Source organism: Momordica charantia (assembly GCF_013281855.1).
Source record: "Momordica charantia cultivar OHB3-1 chromosome 2 unlocalized genomic scaffold, Mcharantia_2.0 BLBB01000002.1, whole genome shotgun sequence".
NCBI lineage: Eukaryota > Viridiplantae > Streptophyta > Magnoliopsida > Cucurbitales > Cucurbitaceae > Momordica > Momordica charantia.
The window spans coordinates 3,604,457-3,622,403 of record NW_028275160.1 but is presented as its reverse complement, the minus strand read 5'-3'; the positions used below and the strand labels follow the sequence as shown (position 1 = coordinate 3,622,403).

At 34.1% G+C, this 17,947-nt stretch overlaps 4 protein-coding genes across 4 annotated transcripts; 2 read left to right on the top strand and 2 right to left on the bottom strand.

Annotated features, from left to right (window-relative positions):
* Positions 1–77: 77 nt before the first annotated feature.
* Positions 78–787, top strand: DMP7 (transmembrane protein, putative (DUF679 domain membrane protein 7)). The gene has a single exon (XM_022284944.2). The coding sequence runs from the start codon at positions 134–136 to the stop codon at positions 785–787; it is 654 nt and encodes a 217-aa protein (XP_022140636.1). The 5' UTR covers positions 78–133.
* A 111-nt stretch (positions 788–898) lies between these two features.
* On the bottom strand, positions 899–2,798 carry LOC111011244 (uncharacterized). Its single transcript, XM_022284943.2, has 3 exons — positions 2,105–2,798; positions 1,513–1,943; positions 899–1,422 (listed from the first exon to the last, which is right to left on the bottom strand). Exons 1-3 carry the CDS (start codon positions 2,495–2,497, stop codon positions 981–983), a joined length of 1,266 nt encoding a protein of 421 aa, XP_022140635.1. The 5' UTR covers positions 2,498–2,798; the 3' UTR covers positions 899–980.
* A 149-nt stretch (positions 2,799–2,947) lies between these two features.
* LOC111011246 (taximin) lies at positions 2,948–3,475 on the bottom strand. Its single transcript, XM_022284945.2, has 2 exons — positions 3,307–3,475; positions 2,948–3,205 (listed from the first exon to the last, which is right to left on the bottom strand). The coding sequence occupies exons 1-2, from the start codon at positions 3,402–3,404 to the stop codon at positions 3,082–3,084; spliced, it is 222 nt and encodes a 73-aa protein (XP_022140637.1). The 5' UTR covers positions 3,405–3,475; the 3' UTR covers positions 2,948–3,081.
* A 7,958-nt stretch (positions 3,476–11,433) lies between these two features.
* LOC111011055 (transcription activator GLK2) lies at positions 11,434–14,773 on the top strand. The gene is made up of 6 exons (XM_088121243.1): positions 11,434–12,391; positions 12,475–12,615; positions 12,698–13,039; positions 13,152–13,208; positions 14,049–14,171; positions 14,289–14,773. Exons 1-6 carry the CDS (start codon positions 11,912–11,914, stop codon positions 14,454–14,456), a joined length of 1,311 nt encoding a protein of 436 aa, XP_087977369.1. The 5' UTR covers positions 11,434–11,911; the 3' UTR covers positions 14,457–14,773.
* Positions 14,774–17,947: the final 3,174 nt, after the last annotated feature.

Genomic DNA, 17,947 nt, shown 5'->3' with positions numbered 1-17,947 from the left:
ACAAAATCCATCTTAATTTGAAATCCTCTCGAGGTTTCGTTTCAATGGCTTCCAAACAAATCATTCATAAATATCCCACCACAAGGGAAGAACGCAAATCAGAGCTCAGCAAAGTAATTTGGATTCGACATCAATGGAAGGTGAAATCGAGAGCCAAAGTCTACAAGCACTCGCCGAGGGGCTGCGACAAATGGAGCAGCCACTACTGGAAAATGCCCCAACAACAAACGCTAAGCCAACAAAAACGCCTGCCCAGAAGGCCATAAGAAAGACCTTCAAAGGAACTGCCCATTTGGCCAATCTTCTCCCAACAGGGACCGTCCTCGGCTTCCAAATTCTGTCCCCCATATTCACGCACCAAGGCCAGTGCCACACCAAGGTCAGCCAATCCACCACACTTGGCCTTGTCACCCTCTGCGCCTTCTCCTGTTTTTTCCTCCTCTTCACCGACAGTTTTCGGGACGAACGAGGCAAAGTCCGATATGGGGTCGCCACGTTTCGAGGCTTGTGGATCATTGACGCCTCTGTCACTCTTCCTGATGAAGAGGCTGCCAAATACAGGCTTCGGTTCATCGATTTCTTCCACGCCTTCGCTTCTCTGCTGGTTTTCGTAGCTGTTGCTCTGTTCGACGAGAATGTGGTTAAGTGTTTCTATCCCACGCCATCGGATGAAACAAGGGAGCTCTTGGTTGTGCTGCCTGTCGGAATTGGCGTCTTGTGCAGCTTGTTGTTTATTGTTTTCCCCTCCAAACGACACGGAGTTGGGTTCCCCCTCTCTCGCCACTAGCAAACCAATGCCAATGGCCTCTCTCTTTTATACTAAATTCATGTTGCAATCAAACTTTTGTATTCTACATTCTTGAGTTTTTGCTTATTTAATGAATTCAATCGAAGAATATAACCTCAAAATTGACACATTCATTCAATCAAATCACTCGCTTTATAAAAAGAAACAACGCTATCCAAACAAAAGATACAATTCATGCTGGACCCAAGAGCTTCCTAATGCCGACCTTCTGCTCGGCGGTGAGTCTAGTGGGAAACTTGATGACGAAATGAATTCTCAAATTCCCTTTCTTTGTGGGGTCTTTTTGGAGCGGCATTCCTTCAGCTGGAATCACTTCTTCGTAATTTGGAGTGATGACATTAGTGATTGGGAAATTGAGATGTCTGCCATCCAAGGTTGTGAGATGAACAGAGCACCCTGTCAAGGCCTCGACCAGAGATATCTTCTGGGTGACGATTAAATCGTTTCCATCGCGAGTGAATAAGCTGTGAGGCTTCTCATCGATGACGAAGACGAGATCTGATGGTATAACATCAGGCTCCTCGTTCCCTTTTTCTGGGAAAGTGATCTTTGTTCCTTTCTTCCACCCGGGTTTTATGTTGATTGTCAAAATCTCCTCTGTTTTCATCGTTTTCCTGATTAGGTTAAGAAAAATGAAAGGTTAGATCTTGAAAGAGTAAAAACAAACACAAAAGAAATTGTAGGTTTTTTATGCGTTTGCCTACCCACGAATATCAGTGATTTCTCTTGAAATTTTCATTTTTTTGGTGGTTCCATTGTACAACTCTTCAAGGCTACACAGTAAGTGTCTCTCAATTGGAGGGGCTTTACGAGAAGCATGTCGGGGGGCCATGGAACCGCCTCCGCCGTCGCCACCGCCGTCACCGAAGGATGCAAAAATACCATCACCGAAAATACCTGATGAGAACCTTTGTCCTCTTCCACCCATGCCGCCGAACGGGCTCGAAAACCCAAAGAATTCAGAGAAAATATCGTTTGCGTTTCTGGGATTGAACCGAAACGTGGTTGGTCCATCTCCGGTGGAGAAGAAGGAAGCGCCGCCCGGCCATCCGGCATCCGGCGGTGGCACCTGACCCTTCAGCCCGTCTTCACCGTACCGATCATAGATTGCCCTTTTCTGGGGATCGCTAAGAACCTACAAAAATTTCCCAAATAGAAACAAGGTGCCAATCAATTCAAAAAACAGAGGAAAACAGAGGAGTTTCATTTGCTTGAAAAATCCCAACTGAGCGGAACGAGAAACAGAAAGAGGAAGCCATATCAGATTGAAATCGAAAAGAGGAAGCTAATAAATACCTCATAAGCTTCAGAAATTTGCTTAAATTTAGCTTCAGCTTCTCTCTTGTTCACAGGGTTCTTATCAGGATGCCATTTCATGGCAAGTTTTCGATACGCCTTCTTCAAATCTTCATCAGTAGCATTCTTATCGACCTGCAAAATCCGGTAGTAGTCGACGCCCATTTGTTCCCTTTGCGCTCTCCTTCTCCTTCTGCCCTGCTTTCTTCTTCGAGAGCAAAAGTGAAAGCTTTTTGGATGTGTTTGCAGCTTTTTCAGACCAAATTGGGTTGGGTGTATGAGTATGTGTTGTGAAGATAACGATGCAATGGCGGTGTTAATTTTTTGGGAGTCTAGAATGGTATGGTTTAAGACATCAGTGGAAAGTTCCAAAAAAACTACAACACTTGTCATTGTCAACAAATTTGGCTTTTACAAATCAGCCTGTGAGGTAAGATGAATTTATTGGAGTATGATTTTTGGTTATTCTTTTTAATTTGTTTCTGTTCAATTATTTAGTGTATGCTCTCTCTCAAATTACCTTTTTTTTTAGCGAGGTAATCAGTAATAAGAAGTGTGTTCTTTTTCCTCTTTGACAGTAAAATTTTCTACTGTTTGGCAAGTACATATCTTGCACAAACTTTTTATTTGGATGGAATTTTCTTCAATACTAGTCTCCAAAATAATCAAACAATGTTGAAATGAAAACAAACTTTCGCCCTTAAACTCACTGTTATAATTCATAACTACAACCATTAATTGGGTCAGTTTGACAAAGTGGGTTTCATCTAAAACCAGTCCATATGTCCAGGATCCCCCTTGCAAACAGATTTGGGTCAACAAAACCAAACATTAAAGAATCAATGATAAAAAAGAATACCATTATTATAAATCTGATCTATAAATTTCTGAAATACACGTAATATACAACTACGAAACAAAAAATGGATGTGATGATAGTAAGAGAAAGAAAAAAAAAGAGATGGATGGAGAAAACATCAACAGGGTATTTGGTGGGTGAACCATCGGAGCACCTTGACCGGAAGCTTGACGAGACCCACCGCCATATTTGCTAGGCCGGCGCAGCAGATGCAGCACGGGCACAGGCAACTCAGCACAGATCTGCAATAAAACCCCAACCCCAACCCCCCATTACTTCTCAATTTCAAAATTTTTAATCATAACAGATACGGAACACAGAACAGAGTGAAAACAGAACTCACCCGATGATCCATATCACTGCCCCAACCACTGATAAAACTAGTGCAACCAACGCAAATGGCAGCCCCAGCAGGAACCCCAATGGCCTGCAATCTCCCATCTCTCTCGCTTTCTTTTTCTCTGTTTCAGATGGAACTTGGAAATTGGAATTTGGAAGTGAATTAAGGATACGATACGGGCACCTGTATTTATATTTTCCCCACGGCGAGGGGACGCGGTCGCAACCGCCGCCCACCACCACCAACTTTGCTGGGTGAATTCCCTTTGCTACCCTTGGAGAGGGTGAAAGGTCCAGGGGTATTCTCGGGAAATTGGGCAATTTTGAAGCTTCGTGCCAGCCTGTTGAAGATTCCGCGCTGACTTTTCTTTGATTTTGGAGCGTTGATCTGATCCATCTAAGCCAATCGCGTCGGCTCTCAGATTCCACGGCGGTTCAATTTCAAACCCGCCCTTTTAGGAATTCGGTGAGCCTTCACCCGGTTCGAGTTTTTATAAACCCGTCAACATATTAATTCCGAAACTCTACAAATATTGGCGGCTTTCTTCCTTTCTAATGCGGTTTCACTGGTTAGGAAAATACAAATATTTTTTTGGAACCTTTTTTCTTCTTGTCCCCTGTTTCTATTTTAAAATTAAAAATAGAAGTTCCAGTTTATTTGAAAAGTTTTAATTTGAATATTGCTCAATGAACCAAATGATTGTCCCTGAAAAAACGATTCAAATGATTGAAATTTTGAATTTCTACCTTTCTATTGTAGTACTATATTATAAAAACCTAACCTGGCTTAAGAAGTAAGAGATAAAACTTGTTTGATGATAATTCAATTTCTTAAAAAGAAAAAAAAAAGAAGAAGAAATTAAATATGTCTTAATATCTTTGTTAAGCCTAAATATGTCATTCGAATTCTATTTCGTTTCTATTTGTGTTTTCCTGTTTTCACTGTTAACAGATTTTGAATATAAAATTTAAAATGCAGAATTATATAGAAAACATAAAAACTTTGATAAATATAGTATTTCATGTTATAAACTCATTTAATTTTTGTTAAAGCTAATACATATAAAAATAATATATTATAAATTTTGTAAAATAATGACTTTACAAAATTTATAACATCTATGTTAACAAATTAATTAATAATATTTTAAATTAAACTATCTATTAAAATTCGTAACTATGAATGATTTTGAACCAGTTTTTTAGATTTAATTTTCAAATCTACTGTCAGATATGAATATTCATTGAATTTCTATTTCAGATTACCAACCAAATTCACTGAAATCTCAACTTCTATTTCTTTGTTAGTACAGATCTTGATTCTCAACCATATTTGGAATAAAATTCAATGTAGGATGATCTTACTAATTTTCTGTCAAATATTACGAATTATACTAAATTTATATCTACAATGACATATATAATTAATGTTGAAGAGATGGGTGAAAGAGTGTATAAGGGTAGAAATTAGTGAAATAAAAAATGCATATCAAGAGAAACTAGAAAATTTACCAACAAATTTAAGAGAATATTTGTAGGTTGAAATACATTCCCACTATTGTCCCTAAGATATTTTGATTTCTAACTTTAGAAAATAATTCTAAAAGGTTATTGGAACTTCGGCATGATAAATTTCTATTGTTCCTAAGATATTTTGATGTCTAACTTTAAAATGTAATTCTAAAAGGTTATTCCATAAAATGCTGATACGGAAAAAGCGGTAATGTTTGTTTAGGGGCCAAGCCATGGGAAGGGTCAATGTGTCGATTTTGGTTCGAGTAATGGGCTTGGGCTTGGGTGGGCTGTGGTCCAAAACAGCTGCTGGAATGGAGTGAACCGAAAGCCCACTCCTTCTAATTCCAAATTTGACCTCTCCAAGCTCTCGACAGCTGGCAGTGAAAATGAAACATTGCATTGCATCCCATAATTTTCTCTATGCTCATCACGAAATAATCGACACCTATTTTCACATTATTATATTTTATTTTCGTTTCTTTTAGACTTTATTTGGGTGATAATTTTGTCCAGTATATATATATATATATACATATATATATATATATATATATATATATATTTGGGTGATAAATGGTTTTAAAAAAATAGTGATTGTGTTTCCACTGAATTTTCATTAAAACAACACTTCCCAAATATTTTATTTTCAATGTTTTTGTGTATTATAATTAATTAAGATTTATGATGTGTTTTAGTCACTTTTTTTGGTATGATAACTTAAAATTTTGTTTAAATCCTAAGTCCTAACTAATATTTTAGGGAAAAAAGAGTTTGTTTAAATGTAGTATTAGTCCTTAAATAATTTTATGATTTTTTATTTTAGTTCTTAAATTTCTAAACGTTTTATTTTTTTTTCTTAAATTCTTACAAATTATTTATTTCAATCCTTTTTAACTTTTAAAATTTTATTTCTGTCAAACAACTTGAATATTGTGTTGAATTTGACATAACTCCATCCATATCCATATGCATGTCATATTTACATTATTATTTAATTCTTGAATTTTAGTTTAGTCCCTACTAAATTAATCTGTACATTATTATATTAATTACGATAGGACTGAACATGCATCTCTGCCAAAGACTAAATTTGAAAAAGTATTAAAATAAAAAAAGTTGAAGCATCCAAGTGTGAATATCCAAAAGTTTAAGACCAAATATATAATAATTCATAAAATTAAGCACTATCATATTGTTTAAACCAATATTTTTCGATCTATAAAAAAAGATTAGTAATTTATATATAATTGATTTTTTTTATTTAAAAAGTTAGAAGAGATAAAATAGTTAGTTCAAATTTCTCGAATGGTTAAAGTATTTATATCCGGTTAAAAGTAGTACGAATTTCTTCTCCTTAAGTTGTATTAAAAAAAGAAAGTTGTTGTATTAAAAAAAGAAAGAGAAATTTGAAATGACAAATGAAAAGCATAAAACTAGCTTTTATTTTATTTTATTTATTTATTTTGCAAAGGAATAAAACTAGCCTCTTTTTTTTTTTTTTTTTTTCTGAAATCGTTTTTATTTTCTCATAATGTGCAAATATATTTCAGTTGTGAAAATATATACTGAGAGTCACAGATATATATTGATTTTTATGCATAGATATATGGATTTCTGACAAGCGTGTGTATATTCAAACAAATAACTTCCCACCACAAAACCCTTCGAAAAGTTGTTTCTGTCAAAGACAAAAATCTCTTCTCCACTCATTTATTTACATGTAATGCTTTATTTGGCTTTATTCTTATAAAATATCATTTCCTCCATATGCCCATATTCATCAATACAATATGTTTTCTTAAATAATTTTTTTAACATTGGTAAAGACATATACTAATAATAAATTTGAGGAAAGACCTCACCTTTATTTTTTACCTTGCTCCAATCTTTCAATTTCCACTAAAACAAATAAATTTAGATAATAGTGTCCTAACATTGCCTTAAAAACTTTGAATATGTATTTAATTTTTAACGATATACCTGTTAATGATACCATATTGAAAAGACAAGGGTCGGGATCTAACAAATGTTTTGTTTTGAGATGGAAATCGTGATATAGTATCAGAGCTCCAAACTCAAACGGGTATCCGACCCAAGATTTTTGAATCCAAAAAGGTCATCATCTTGAAGGCGAATATTGATAATACTTTCATTTGAAAAATCATTAAAAAGAATAATACATTTTAGTCATTTTTTATAAAATTTTAACACAAATTTTATACCTATTATGCATTTTAAGAAATATATTGAAATGTACCAAAGTTGAAAATACTGAGACCAAAGCGAACATTTTGAAAATCCAAGGACCAAAATGAACAAAAATTGAACATAGAGGTACCAAACTAATATTTTAACATATAGTTAATACAACACTTATGGAATTTTTGAATTACTTAACGAGAACACTTTGACTTTAGATCTGCATATTACAGAAAAGAAGGAAAAAAATAATATAATATCAAGTAAATATGGTAGTATATATTAGTATGACCCGTTACTTTATTTTTCTAATATCAAGGAAAAATTTTCTTGTGTCTCCTTTTCCAGCAATTTAAAAGAAGATTCTAGTAGATCTTGACTAGTTGTGCTTAATGTTTGGTTTTCAAACTCCAAAATAGCGCTTCGCCAAAGTCATCAAAATGCATTAGGGGGAAGGTGAGAGACAATGACAATTTTGTAACATTAAATAAAATAATCAAGTATAATTATTAAGTTGATAAGTTGATAGTAATAATTCACAAAAAAAAAAGTTTAATCTAATTAAATGTGAATAATCTTGGAAATTTGAATGAAAATTATTGGAGAGTGTATTGGATGAGGGAGAGGGTGAAAGGTGAAATTTTGGATTATTAATTTGAAGTCGTTGTAGGGGAGGGGACCTCAAATGGCGAAAAAGAAAGCCAAAGCCATATTTACAACATATATTATATATAATATTAATCACCAACAAGTTCAACAGCAATTATTGCAAGCTTTGAGGACCCATTCTTAACAACATGTATATGTCCAATTCCATGGTCTGCCTCGGCGGACCATTAATAAAGATATATATATATCTATGTCCTTTTTAGCATTGTACTAAACAAATTAAATAATCTGTCATCAAAACTTGTGTTACTTTCATCTTCTGAATGCCCTTCTGCTTTCTCATAATTTGGGTCTATCCATGCATTTTGTTTAGCTTTATACACACAAAATAATCAAAGTATATGAGCAAGTAATATGTTATATAGTATGGTTTATGAATGTTTTAATTTGTTATATATTTCTGTTCTTTGGGTTATTATGAAATTTAAGGACTGTAAATTACTCTTTTGTGTGTGTGCTGTGAAGTGAGACAAAGTAACGGGTGAAGAAAGTCCAATACAAGTATCCACTTTGCTTTATGGAGCTGTTTGGGCAAGATTTTTCTATGTTGTCTTTACTTGGATGTGTGGCGCATGTTTTGTACAACTTCTTTTTTTTTTTTTTTTGTCATACCATCAACAAAAGATTCCCTCTTTGATCATATATATATATATATATTTTTTTTTTTTAATTTTAGAGTAAAAAAAATTATGAGTTTTTAAGGAATGAGAATGATACGGTCGATAAGTATCATGGTATAAGTTATACAATCGTCAAAATTGAAAGTTGTTGGAATAAACATACACAATCTATTTTTCGCTTTTAAGATTGGAAATTTTTTAGAAAATTTTACTTTAATCCTTTAACTTTTGTTTATTATTTATTTTTAATCATTTAATAATTCTGAAAATCTCAAGTCACAGCCTCTACTATAAAGGTAAATAATTTTAAAGTATTCGATGTTTTTACTAAAGAAAAAAAAAAGAAAAAGAAATCTACGTCCCTAAAAAGTATTCAAATAATCGATATTCGAAATAATATAGTGATTAAAGGTCCTTTGCTCAAAATAATTGGGTATATAGTAAAGTTCTTTTTTCTTATTTTTTTAGACAGGTATTAAAGTTTTTCTCTGTACATGGTTATCGGCAATGAAATCTTAAGAATATGTTAAAAAGTTTGAATTATTTATATGCAATAAATTAATACTATAATTACCAAATTTGATTTCTTTTATATGCAATAAAAATAAATAAAGATTAATTCGTCAATCTAAGTATAGTCTAACAATTTAGGACACTTATCTCCAACTAAAATATGTTGAGTTTGAATCCACCCTCACATGTACAAACAAAACTATGTAAGTTGGTTTAGTTAAAAGTAATGGTCTAATTTAACCAATGAATAAATGAAGGAAAAAAAAACTTCAAAAAATATATCATAATTCATTTTTAAAATTTTATCATCTACATATTTTACCAACCACATTGATTGTGTTATCCATTAAAATAATATTTCAACTTTCACATAAATCTAAAAAATAGAAACATAATAACCCCACCAAGCATAGTTGTTAATATAGTTTAATAAATTAAAATATAAGTCATCAATCAAAATGAAGACTCAAATTTTCCATAGTTGAACTAATAAAATGTAACGCTATTAAATTAAATATGTAAGGTGTTTCCAAGCTCAGATGGAAAGACTAAGAATTCATTAATTATACGGTAAATCAAAGTCCCATAAAAAACTCATACAAGTCATTTCAATCATTTTGATTCGACTTATAAACAATTGTCATACTATTAATTATTTAATTGGTTTTGCTAATAGATAAGAGTGATCTGAATTTTGTCCAGTCAAATGAAGAATTTAAGATGGCCTTATCTTTGCAAATTGATAAATTCATTAATTAACTCAGCAGGTAGCCTGTGAATTGGGTATTATTGTTTTAACAGAAAAATGTACGAAAATAGATCTAACTTAAACTTTTTTTTTTTTGTTGTACTGAAGAAACTTAATTCAATTCAATTAGTTAAAATATATCCTTCGAGTTTGAAATTTCTACCCAAATGTTGTAAAAGCTCCGAAAATAAAAAATAAATTTTTTTTAATTAATGTCTAATTTGTGAATATGACAAAAAACAATAATAATAATAAATTCGCGCACCAATTTAGACATTTCTATATAATTTATTTTTTAATTGGATTTGTTTGTGCTGGGTGTGCCTAATTTACAACATTTTAAAAACCAAAAGTAAGAGTTTCTTGGATGAGTATTCTTTTACCAAAAATATTATAGGAAAAGTTTCAAAAACTACCGTGGAAGGTTGCACCTCAAACTCTTAATTTGTTGAATCACCCTCTAAATTTATGAATTGTTATATTTAAATGCTTAAATATTACAATTAAACCGTTGAACTATATCATTGTTACAGTATCAAATCCATAAATATCTTATACCAAATTTTTATTTTTAGTTTATGATAAGTTTTCATGGTTAATAAAACTTATCATCCCAAAGTTTTCCCCAAAGTCTTTAACTTCTGAATGTTACTCCCAACCAAACAATGGAACTAAAAATGTATTTAAGGGTTTTTTTTATTTTTTTCGCATGGATGATGGAAAAAAAAAACCGTAAACATATAAATAAGATATAATATGTTCACAGTAGTATGATATTATTTGTTTCGAACATATTCCTAACAACTTTATTTTTATTTCACCAAAAAGACTTCATTATATATCCATGATCATCTCATTCGGTAAGATTTTATTTAATTCATCTTACAAACCCAATAAATCCAACAAATGTGAATGTGAAGAGTAATATTTTTCCTTGAAAAAGTACGCCAAAAAACATACCCAAATTTTGACTGAATCACGTGACAAACTCTGCTGGCCTTGGCACCATTCTGAACTGATCAGGAATGATAATGTCCTTCTCCTTCAGGCTTCAACAGTATACAAAAAGAAACCTGTTTAATTTAGCATAAATTAACGTTGTTTTTACTCTCTGTGATGAGACCGATGGGGTAAAAAAAATTATTAGCTTTTTTCTAACGAAAGATGGTTGATGGACAGAGGAGGACGCAAAAGCTTCCATTAGAGGAAAAGACATTGCTGGCAGCAGATAGTGACATTAACTGCTCGATTCCCAAAAGTTTCAGTCATATTTACTTTCTTCATTTTGTGTTGTTGCCTTCATACTTCATCCTTCACCAAATTAAAAAAGATTCCTTTTCTTATTTCTTCACTGCTGCCTTTTCCCTTCTTCTCTTTAGGCTTTTTCACTTTCCTTTTAATTGTATTATTACCAACCCCATTTCATGCCTCTTCCAAATAAGTTTATTTCTTTCGAAACCCATTCAATTGTTGTCTTTTCCTCTGATCAGTTCTTTTCTTTTTTTAATAAGATGGTGAAATTAATTTAATTTGATATTTGATTTACTTTCTGTGAGATTATGGTGAACCTTCCACAACTTGTTATGTATGCATTTATTGATTAGCAATATATGGGAAGTTTTTATATGTAAGAAAATTGCAGTTATGAGGACTATGTAATATAAACACTGATGTAGTGTTGTAGGTCTAAGAAAGATGTAATTTGATATTTGTTATCCAGAAAAAGAAATAAATGAAATAGAGATAGAAAGGTCAATTTGTTCAATTGGGGTTTGCCCACATGATAACATCGCTTTCTTGTTTCACTGTACAACAGATATATACATTACATGATTCTATGTCAATCAACTTCCCCTTCCAATCCTCTCTCTGACATCCTCTCTCTCCTCTCTCTTCCCATTCAAAGCTTTTTGGCTAGAACAATTATTTAGTTCACGAGCAAGCAAGCACTCGCTTCAATTTTCTTTTTCTCCTTTTTTTTTTCTTCTTCAAAAAAAGGCCATCCACAAGCAAAAGTTTTGTAAGGAAAAAAGAAAAAGGAAATTGTTGTAGTAGTAGCAGTCCCGAAACAAAACAAAATCTCTGAACGTTGCTAGAGGTCTAAAAACTCAAAGATGTGGCCGAGATCCAAAATGCTCTCTTTTCTATGCCCTCTTCTTTCCTCCGAATAAATAAATAAAACCCACCCACCAAAAAAAAAAGGTTTGCTTCACTGCCTTCCAATTCACCCGAAACTGAAGCAAATTCCCCCTCCCCATCGATACCCAGTTGTATTTTTATGCAAAGTTTGAAACTTTAGGGCATTCTCTTCTCTTGGGTTCAATCTTTAGGGTTGAGAATTTGTAATGCTTGCAGTGAGGAGCGCCAGCAAAGATGAAAAACAAGGAGAAGTGGCGAGCTTTTCGATTGGGGCTGACGACTTTCCCGACTTTGACGACGACACCAATTTGCTGGACAGCATCAACTTCGATGATCTTTTTGTTGGAATCAACGACGGAGATGTGTTGCCTGATTTGGAGATGGACCCTGAAATCCTCGCCGAGTTCTCCGTTAGCGCGGGCGAGGAATCGGAGCTCAACGCATCTGCATCCGCATCCACATCTTTAGAAAAATTCGACCACAATTCAAAGAGTAGTAACAAAGACGAGGAAGATGAGGAACACAAAGACTCCGCCTCGAGATCTTGTGCTCCACATGATCAAGAGATCGTGAGTAGCAAGAGAGAGGAGCCGGCCACGCCCACAATTATAGGCAACCCCTTAGTGAAATTAGATGGTGATAAAACCAACAAGTCCAAGAACTGTCATGGCAAGAGAAAAGTTAAGGTAATTAATGATTATGATCAATATCAGGTTTAATTAGGGCAACACAAATATAATAGTTAGAGGTTTGTGTGTGTGAAGTGCAGGTGGATTGGACTCCGGAGCTGCACCGGCGATTTGTGCAAGCGGTTGAGCAATTGGGAGTGGATAAGGCTGTGCCCTCTAGAATATTGGAGCTCATGGGAATTGAGTGTCTCACTCGCCATAATGTTGCTAGCCATCTTCAAGTACTTACTACTCACTTCAAATTCAAAATTATAAGAGCAGGATTTATCTGGTCGACTTATGATTTCGGAATGCTTTTGACAGAAGTACAGGTCGCATCGAAAACATTTGCTGGCACGGGAGGCGGAAGCGGCGAGCTGGAGCCAGAGGCGGCAGATGTACGGAGGAGGTGGGGGCGGAAAGAGAGAGATCAGCCCGTGGGGTGGAGCAGCGGTAGCCGCCATGGGGTTTCCTCCCATGACGGCCATGCATCATCCTCCCCATTTCAGACCTTTACATGTATGGGGTCATCCTCATCCAACAGTGGATCAGTCTTTAATGCACGTGTGGCCAAAGCATCTCCCCCATTCACCGTCGTCATGGCCACACGCCGCCGCCGCTCCTCCTCCGCCCCCTGACCCGTCCTTCTGGCACCACCACCAACGGGTAGTTAACAAAACCCTCATTTTGTCACTGTTTTTTTTCCTTCACTCTCACGAGTTGTACAATAAAGAATAAACCTTGTTTTTTTTGTTTGGTTTTTTGGTTCTGTGTGTAGGTTCCAAATGCGTTAACCCCAGGAACGCCTTGCTTCCCACAGCCAATGGCAACCACGGTAATTTTAATTTATTTTTCACTTTCAGCACTTCAGTTAACTAAGTACTCCTTTAATTTGACCCTTTTCTCAGTGTCTTTACATCCAACAAAATTTACGATGCTACTGACCATATGGCATGGGCCGTCCGGCCTTGGCAAGACTTTATACGATGCCTTTCACATTTTCTAAAAATTTTATTTAGATTCATCACATATTTGTTTTTTATTTCATCCAAAATACCTCTCTTTATCTATATATTATGGATTATCTCGGATTTGTTTACCCTCCTTACCATCCTAACAACCATTGATGTAGCATATCTTTAGGGTTATCACTTCCCTCGTGCCGTGGCAGTATAAGATATTGTCATTATTCAGATTATCACATAATTTATATTAGTTCTTCTGCAACACCTATATGTGTCAAATGACCATCTCGGGCATGACGAAAATAATAATTCAATTAATTTATGTAAGTAAAGTTTAGGTGGAGTATTTCAACCCCTACATTTCGTGAGCCATCGTTAAAATTTTACACTTCGTGAGTCATTGTTAAAGTTTCGACAAATAAGAGAGAAAACGGAATAAGATACTTTTCTTGGTTACTAACAAAATTATCAAATGGGTGGGAAGGGAAATTTTGAGCAGGTATTTTGATTTAAAGTCAAGAAGTTGTAGAAATTTTGATGCTTCGTCATGGTTTTTCAAATCCAATCTTATATTGCTATAATTTCTCTTTTTTTCTGATATATATCTCTTGTACACGTTAATGAAATGATCCATTAGAAAAAAGTGAAGAAATTTGGATGGGTGAAGTAAAAAGGGTTGAAAATATTATTAATAATGTATTTGTGTGTAGGTGGGGAGATTTGGTGGGGCAGCGTTCTCGGTTATCCCACCGCCTCATCCGATGTACAAAGTAGACCCCAGCAGCAGCAGCAGCAGCGTTGCCCAGTCCCACCCTCCCCTCGACTCTTATCCTGTAAGATATGATATGTGTGTATAATTTTCCTGTTACGCACTACACAAAATAGTAAATACATAGATTAAGATTAGGGTTTGAAATAATTGAGAATTAAATATGTGTAATATATGGCAGTCCAAAGAGAGCATAGACTCAGCTATCGGAGATGTTTTAGCGAAGCCATGGCTGCCACTTCCTCTTGGTCTCAAGCCTCCCTCTTTGGACAGCGTCAAGGTGGAATTGCACAGACAAGGCATTCCTAAAATACCACCTTCTTCCTCCTCCTGCGCTTCATTACCTTAATATTAATCATTTTACCATAATTAAAACGGCCCCGGTGAGATGGATATGTTGGACGTGTGTTTCACTGTTTCATCCGCCGCCTGCTGCCCGGACAGCTCCAGCTTCCATCAATTAATTTGACGACATTTCGTTATTAGATCAGGATCATGATCTATAATGCCACTTGATCTCTCTTCTTCTTCTGAGCTTTTATTTTGGTGGTTGTATTAACATAATGAGCCACGGAACACCCCTTTTTTTCTTCTTCTTTTTTGGCTCCCCCGTGTAATAATAATTATAAACAAAAAAAATAATAATCATACACCTTTTTCGAATAACTTATTCTCTCATATATCAAGTGTGTGTTGTGTCGTGTTTTTATTAATTTTTGGTGTTTACCGAATCGGTATGTGTGCCAGTTTTATTTTTGTTTTGATGATCTCAGACTTTTGGACGATTGGGATTAAGAGTGGAAGAATCAGCGGCTCAGATTTGTGGAAGGAAATAATTTGGTGTTGCAAATTTATTTGAGCTTTGATGCTATTCGTGCGCATCCGATGGACGAAAATTAAATTTACTGCATAAATTAAATTTATGATACTTTGATTGCTATAAATCGTGTATTAATTATTTTGGCATAAAAAGTTTAGTTTGTTACTATATTTGGTTTGAGCTTTGGTTTAGAAAATTGAATCTACAACCCTATTTACTTCCTAGGTTATCTTATCGATCCATAATAGATAAGATACTAGCTAGATATTACTAAGATGGATGGTTCAATATATTGAACTTAAAAGAAATTGTGATTTAATTTGTCAATATAACTATAATTCAACTAGTAAAAATATCTATCTCTGATGAAAAAAAGTTATGAGTTAAAGAAATCATTAACCATTTAAGTTTCTATACATGAGTAACACCTTTAACTAGAGTGAAAAAAAGTTGGGAAAAAAAGCAATACAAGTAATAAAATTAAACTTTTCGTTGCATTGAATTCTAAAAAGAGTAACTAAGAAAAGATATGTTATGCCAAGTAAAAAGGACAAAAGAACATTAGAGCGCTTACCGTTTTTTTATACCAGTCCAAATTGGTATGTTGTTTGCAATTCATCAGTAGAATTTTTGGACCATCTTCTTCTCCATTTCCATTGCCCTTTTACAGTGGCTCTCATCTATTAGAGGCTTTTCATATAGCCCTTGCACTCTCAGCACGAATCGATCTATATATAAAAAAAAGTACAACAAAGGTGGGATAATGATTTAAATCGACAATAATCTTAAACAAAAAAGTTATACATCTTTACTGTTGACCTATATTCGTCAGAAATACTCCTTCAACTTAACATTTACATATTTGCTAAATGAGTTCAAATTTCTTTATCATGGTACATTAAGAAACACTCTTTTCAATAACCCTGGTCAGATTTCTATAACGTTTGCTCTTGCATGAGAAAATATAAGCTCAAATTTTTTAATTGTTTTTAAATACTCAAAATAAAATGAAAATGTCTTTAAGCTGATAGTCGTTGAAGTGTACATTTTTTTGGGAAGAGAAAACCAAACAAATAGATGTGCAGACAAAATATAAACAAAGAATGTCATCCAATATTGGAAGAGGAAAACTAAAAAGCTACTTGTATTGTTACTCCACAATTAAAAAATGTTATCTGTAAGCTTATTTTTCTTTTCTAGAGAAATATAATAATAGATTGATTATATATGTGCATGCAGTGTTGAAAACTTTATGGTAGACACATGAAGTAGCATATGATTTAAACTAGTGTGAGTAAAGGCAAGAATCCTGGTCCTGGGGTTGAGTTCATGAATGAATTTTTTAGAAACAGAAACATTAAATTAAATTAAAGAAGAAGAAGAGGAAAAAAAAAAAAAAAGGAAAAGAAAGAGAAGTAGAAGTAGAAGTGTTTTTTTTTTTTTTTTAATTTTTTTAAAATGGACATGCATTAAGGAGAGAGAAGAGACAGAGCCCACTTGTGAGTGTTTTGTATCTTTCAGCAACTCACACAAAAAACTCAGATTGCTCCCCACCTCCCTTCGTCCCCACCCCTACCATAACTTTCCTTTCCATAATTTCATTTTTTGCACTTCCACCCCTGTTCCCTTTTATTATTTCAATTCCCACCCCATGGCTTGCTTCCTTTTTTAAATTTCAAAATTAAAAATAAAATGGACGATATTACGCAGCCACAAGATGGTCCGGCGTGGCGCCCACCACCGCATGGAAGTACCCTAAGATCCAACGTTTGAATTGATAACAATTTTCATTGCTTGTAAAATTTATGTTGGATTTTAAAAAAAATGAAAAAGTAATTAAAAGTAAATAGAATAAAATAGATGTGTTTTGAGAGTACAATACTAAAATAAACAAAATAAAAAAGTGACAAAGATTGAAATGAGAGAACGAGACCAAAAATTAAAATTTTACGTTTGAACTCTTAACGCCATCATCTTCGTATTCGAAAAATTTTAAAGAACAAATTAGAAAAAAAAAAAAAACTTTAAAAACCCAACTATTTTTATTTTTTTGTTTGCTTAAATTGAAGACAAACTGAAGAAGACAAGCTTTCTTTTTGGCTGGTGCCTTGGTTAGTTGAAAGATCCATATCTCCCACTTAAACTGTATACATGAAACTATTCACTAACCTCGCAAGCAGTTCAGTGTACAGAACACAGCACACATCCAACATATCCATCTCTGAACTGGGCCCTCCACAAAATTTTCACCTTTTAATCTTATGTTTTATTTTGTTCCCCTCAATTGAGTGTTTTCAGACCATCTCCTGTTCTTCACATATTTATATATATATATTAGATGTGTTGTGTAAGGGGCATTACTCATTTCTGCTATGGTCTGATTATTACAACTCTGTCGCCTATGAAGGGGATATGTGTGTACTTTATACCATTCCAAGGGCTTCTTAATTACCATTCTAAGTTTGTGGTGTTTGCTTGCTCTTGCTACTTCACTCACAACTCACCAGGTACTCTAGTGTCTAAATAAGGTCTCCAAGAGTAGAGTCGAGTCAGTCGACAAGTGGGAACTTGTTTGTATTCTAGTGTTCCCTCTACATCAGCTGTAAAGGAATAGCACCATTGTGATTTTCTACAGATTTCAGTCTAATTTTGGAGCAATTCTGTGCAATCAAGCCATTAACTTGCATGGAAATAGCTCTTAAGAGCAGTGTTTTCAACTAACTGTACAACATTTACTAAGTTTCCCATGGCTTATTGTGTTCAGAGATTTGGCCACCATCATAAGTCTGTGATGCCTTTCATGTTTCTTGACTGCATATGATTTCGTTCAATCAAGATTTCTTAAATCAATATTGAATTAGCCATAACCAGCCAGCCACAGATAAAACCACAGATAATCACTCAATAAATTTCACCTTTTCATATGTCAAAAAGCTGCCATTTGAACCACCTTTGGTGTCGCAAATGCGCTCAAAAAAACACTTGCCAATAGTACTTTATGTTGAGAGTCGTATTATTCA

Bases quoted from the DNA above. Each gene is read 5' to 3' on its own strand.
- DMP7 (XM_022284944.2), top strand. From the start codon at position 134: ATGGAAGGTGAAATCGAGAGCCAAAGTCTACAAGCACTCGCCGAGGGG.
- LOC111011055 (XM_088121243.1), top strand. From the start codon at position 11,912: ATGCTTGCAGTGAGGAGCGCCAGCAAAGATGAAAAACAAGGAGAAGTG. The intron at 13,040-13,151 runs GTAGTTAACAAA...TTCTGTGTGTAG, and splicing joins TCTGGCACCACCACCAACGG to GTTCCAAATGCGTTAACCCC. The intron at 13,209-14,048 runs GTAATTTTAATT...ATTTGTGTGTAG, and splicing joins CACAGCCAATGGCAACCACG to GTGGGGAGATTTGGTGGGGC.
- LOC111011244 (XM_022284943.2), bottom strand. From the start codon at position 2,497: ATGACAAGTGTTGTAGTTTTTTTGGAACTTTCCACTGATGTCTTAAAC. The intron at 1,944-2,104 runs GTATTTATTAGC...AAATTTTTGTAG, and splicing joins AAATTTCTGAAGCTTATGAG to GTTCTTAGCGATCCCCAGAA. The intron at 1,423-1,512 runs GTAGGCAAACGC...TAACCTAATCAG, and splicing joins GAAATCACTGATATTCGTGG to GAAAACGATGAAAACAGAGG.
- LOC111011246 (XM_022284945.2), bottom strand. From the start codon at position 3,404: ATGGGAGATTGCAGGCCATTGGGGTTCCTGCTGGGGCTGCCATTTGCG. The intron at 3,206-3,306 runs GTGAGTTCTGTT...GTTTTATTGCAG, and splicing joins GCAGTGATATGGATCATCGG to ATCTGTGCTGAGTTGCCTGT.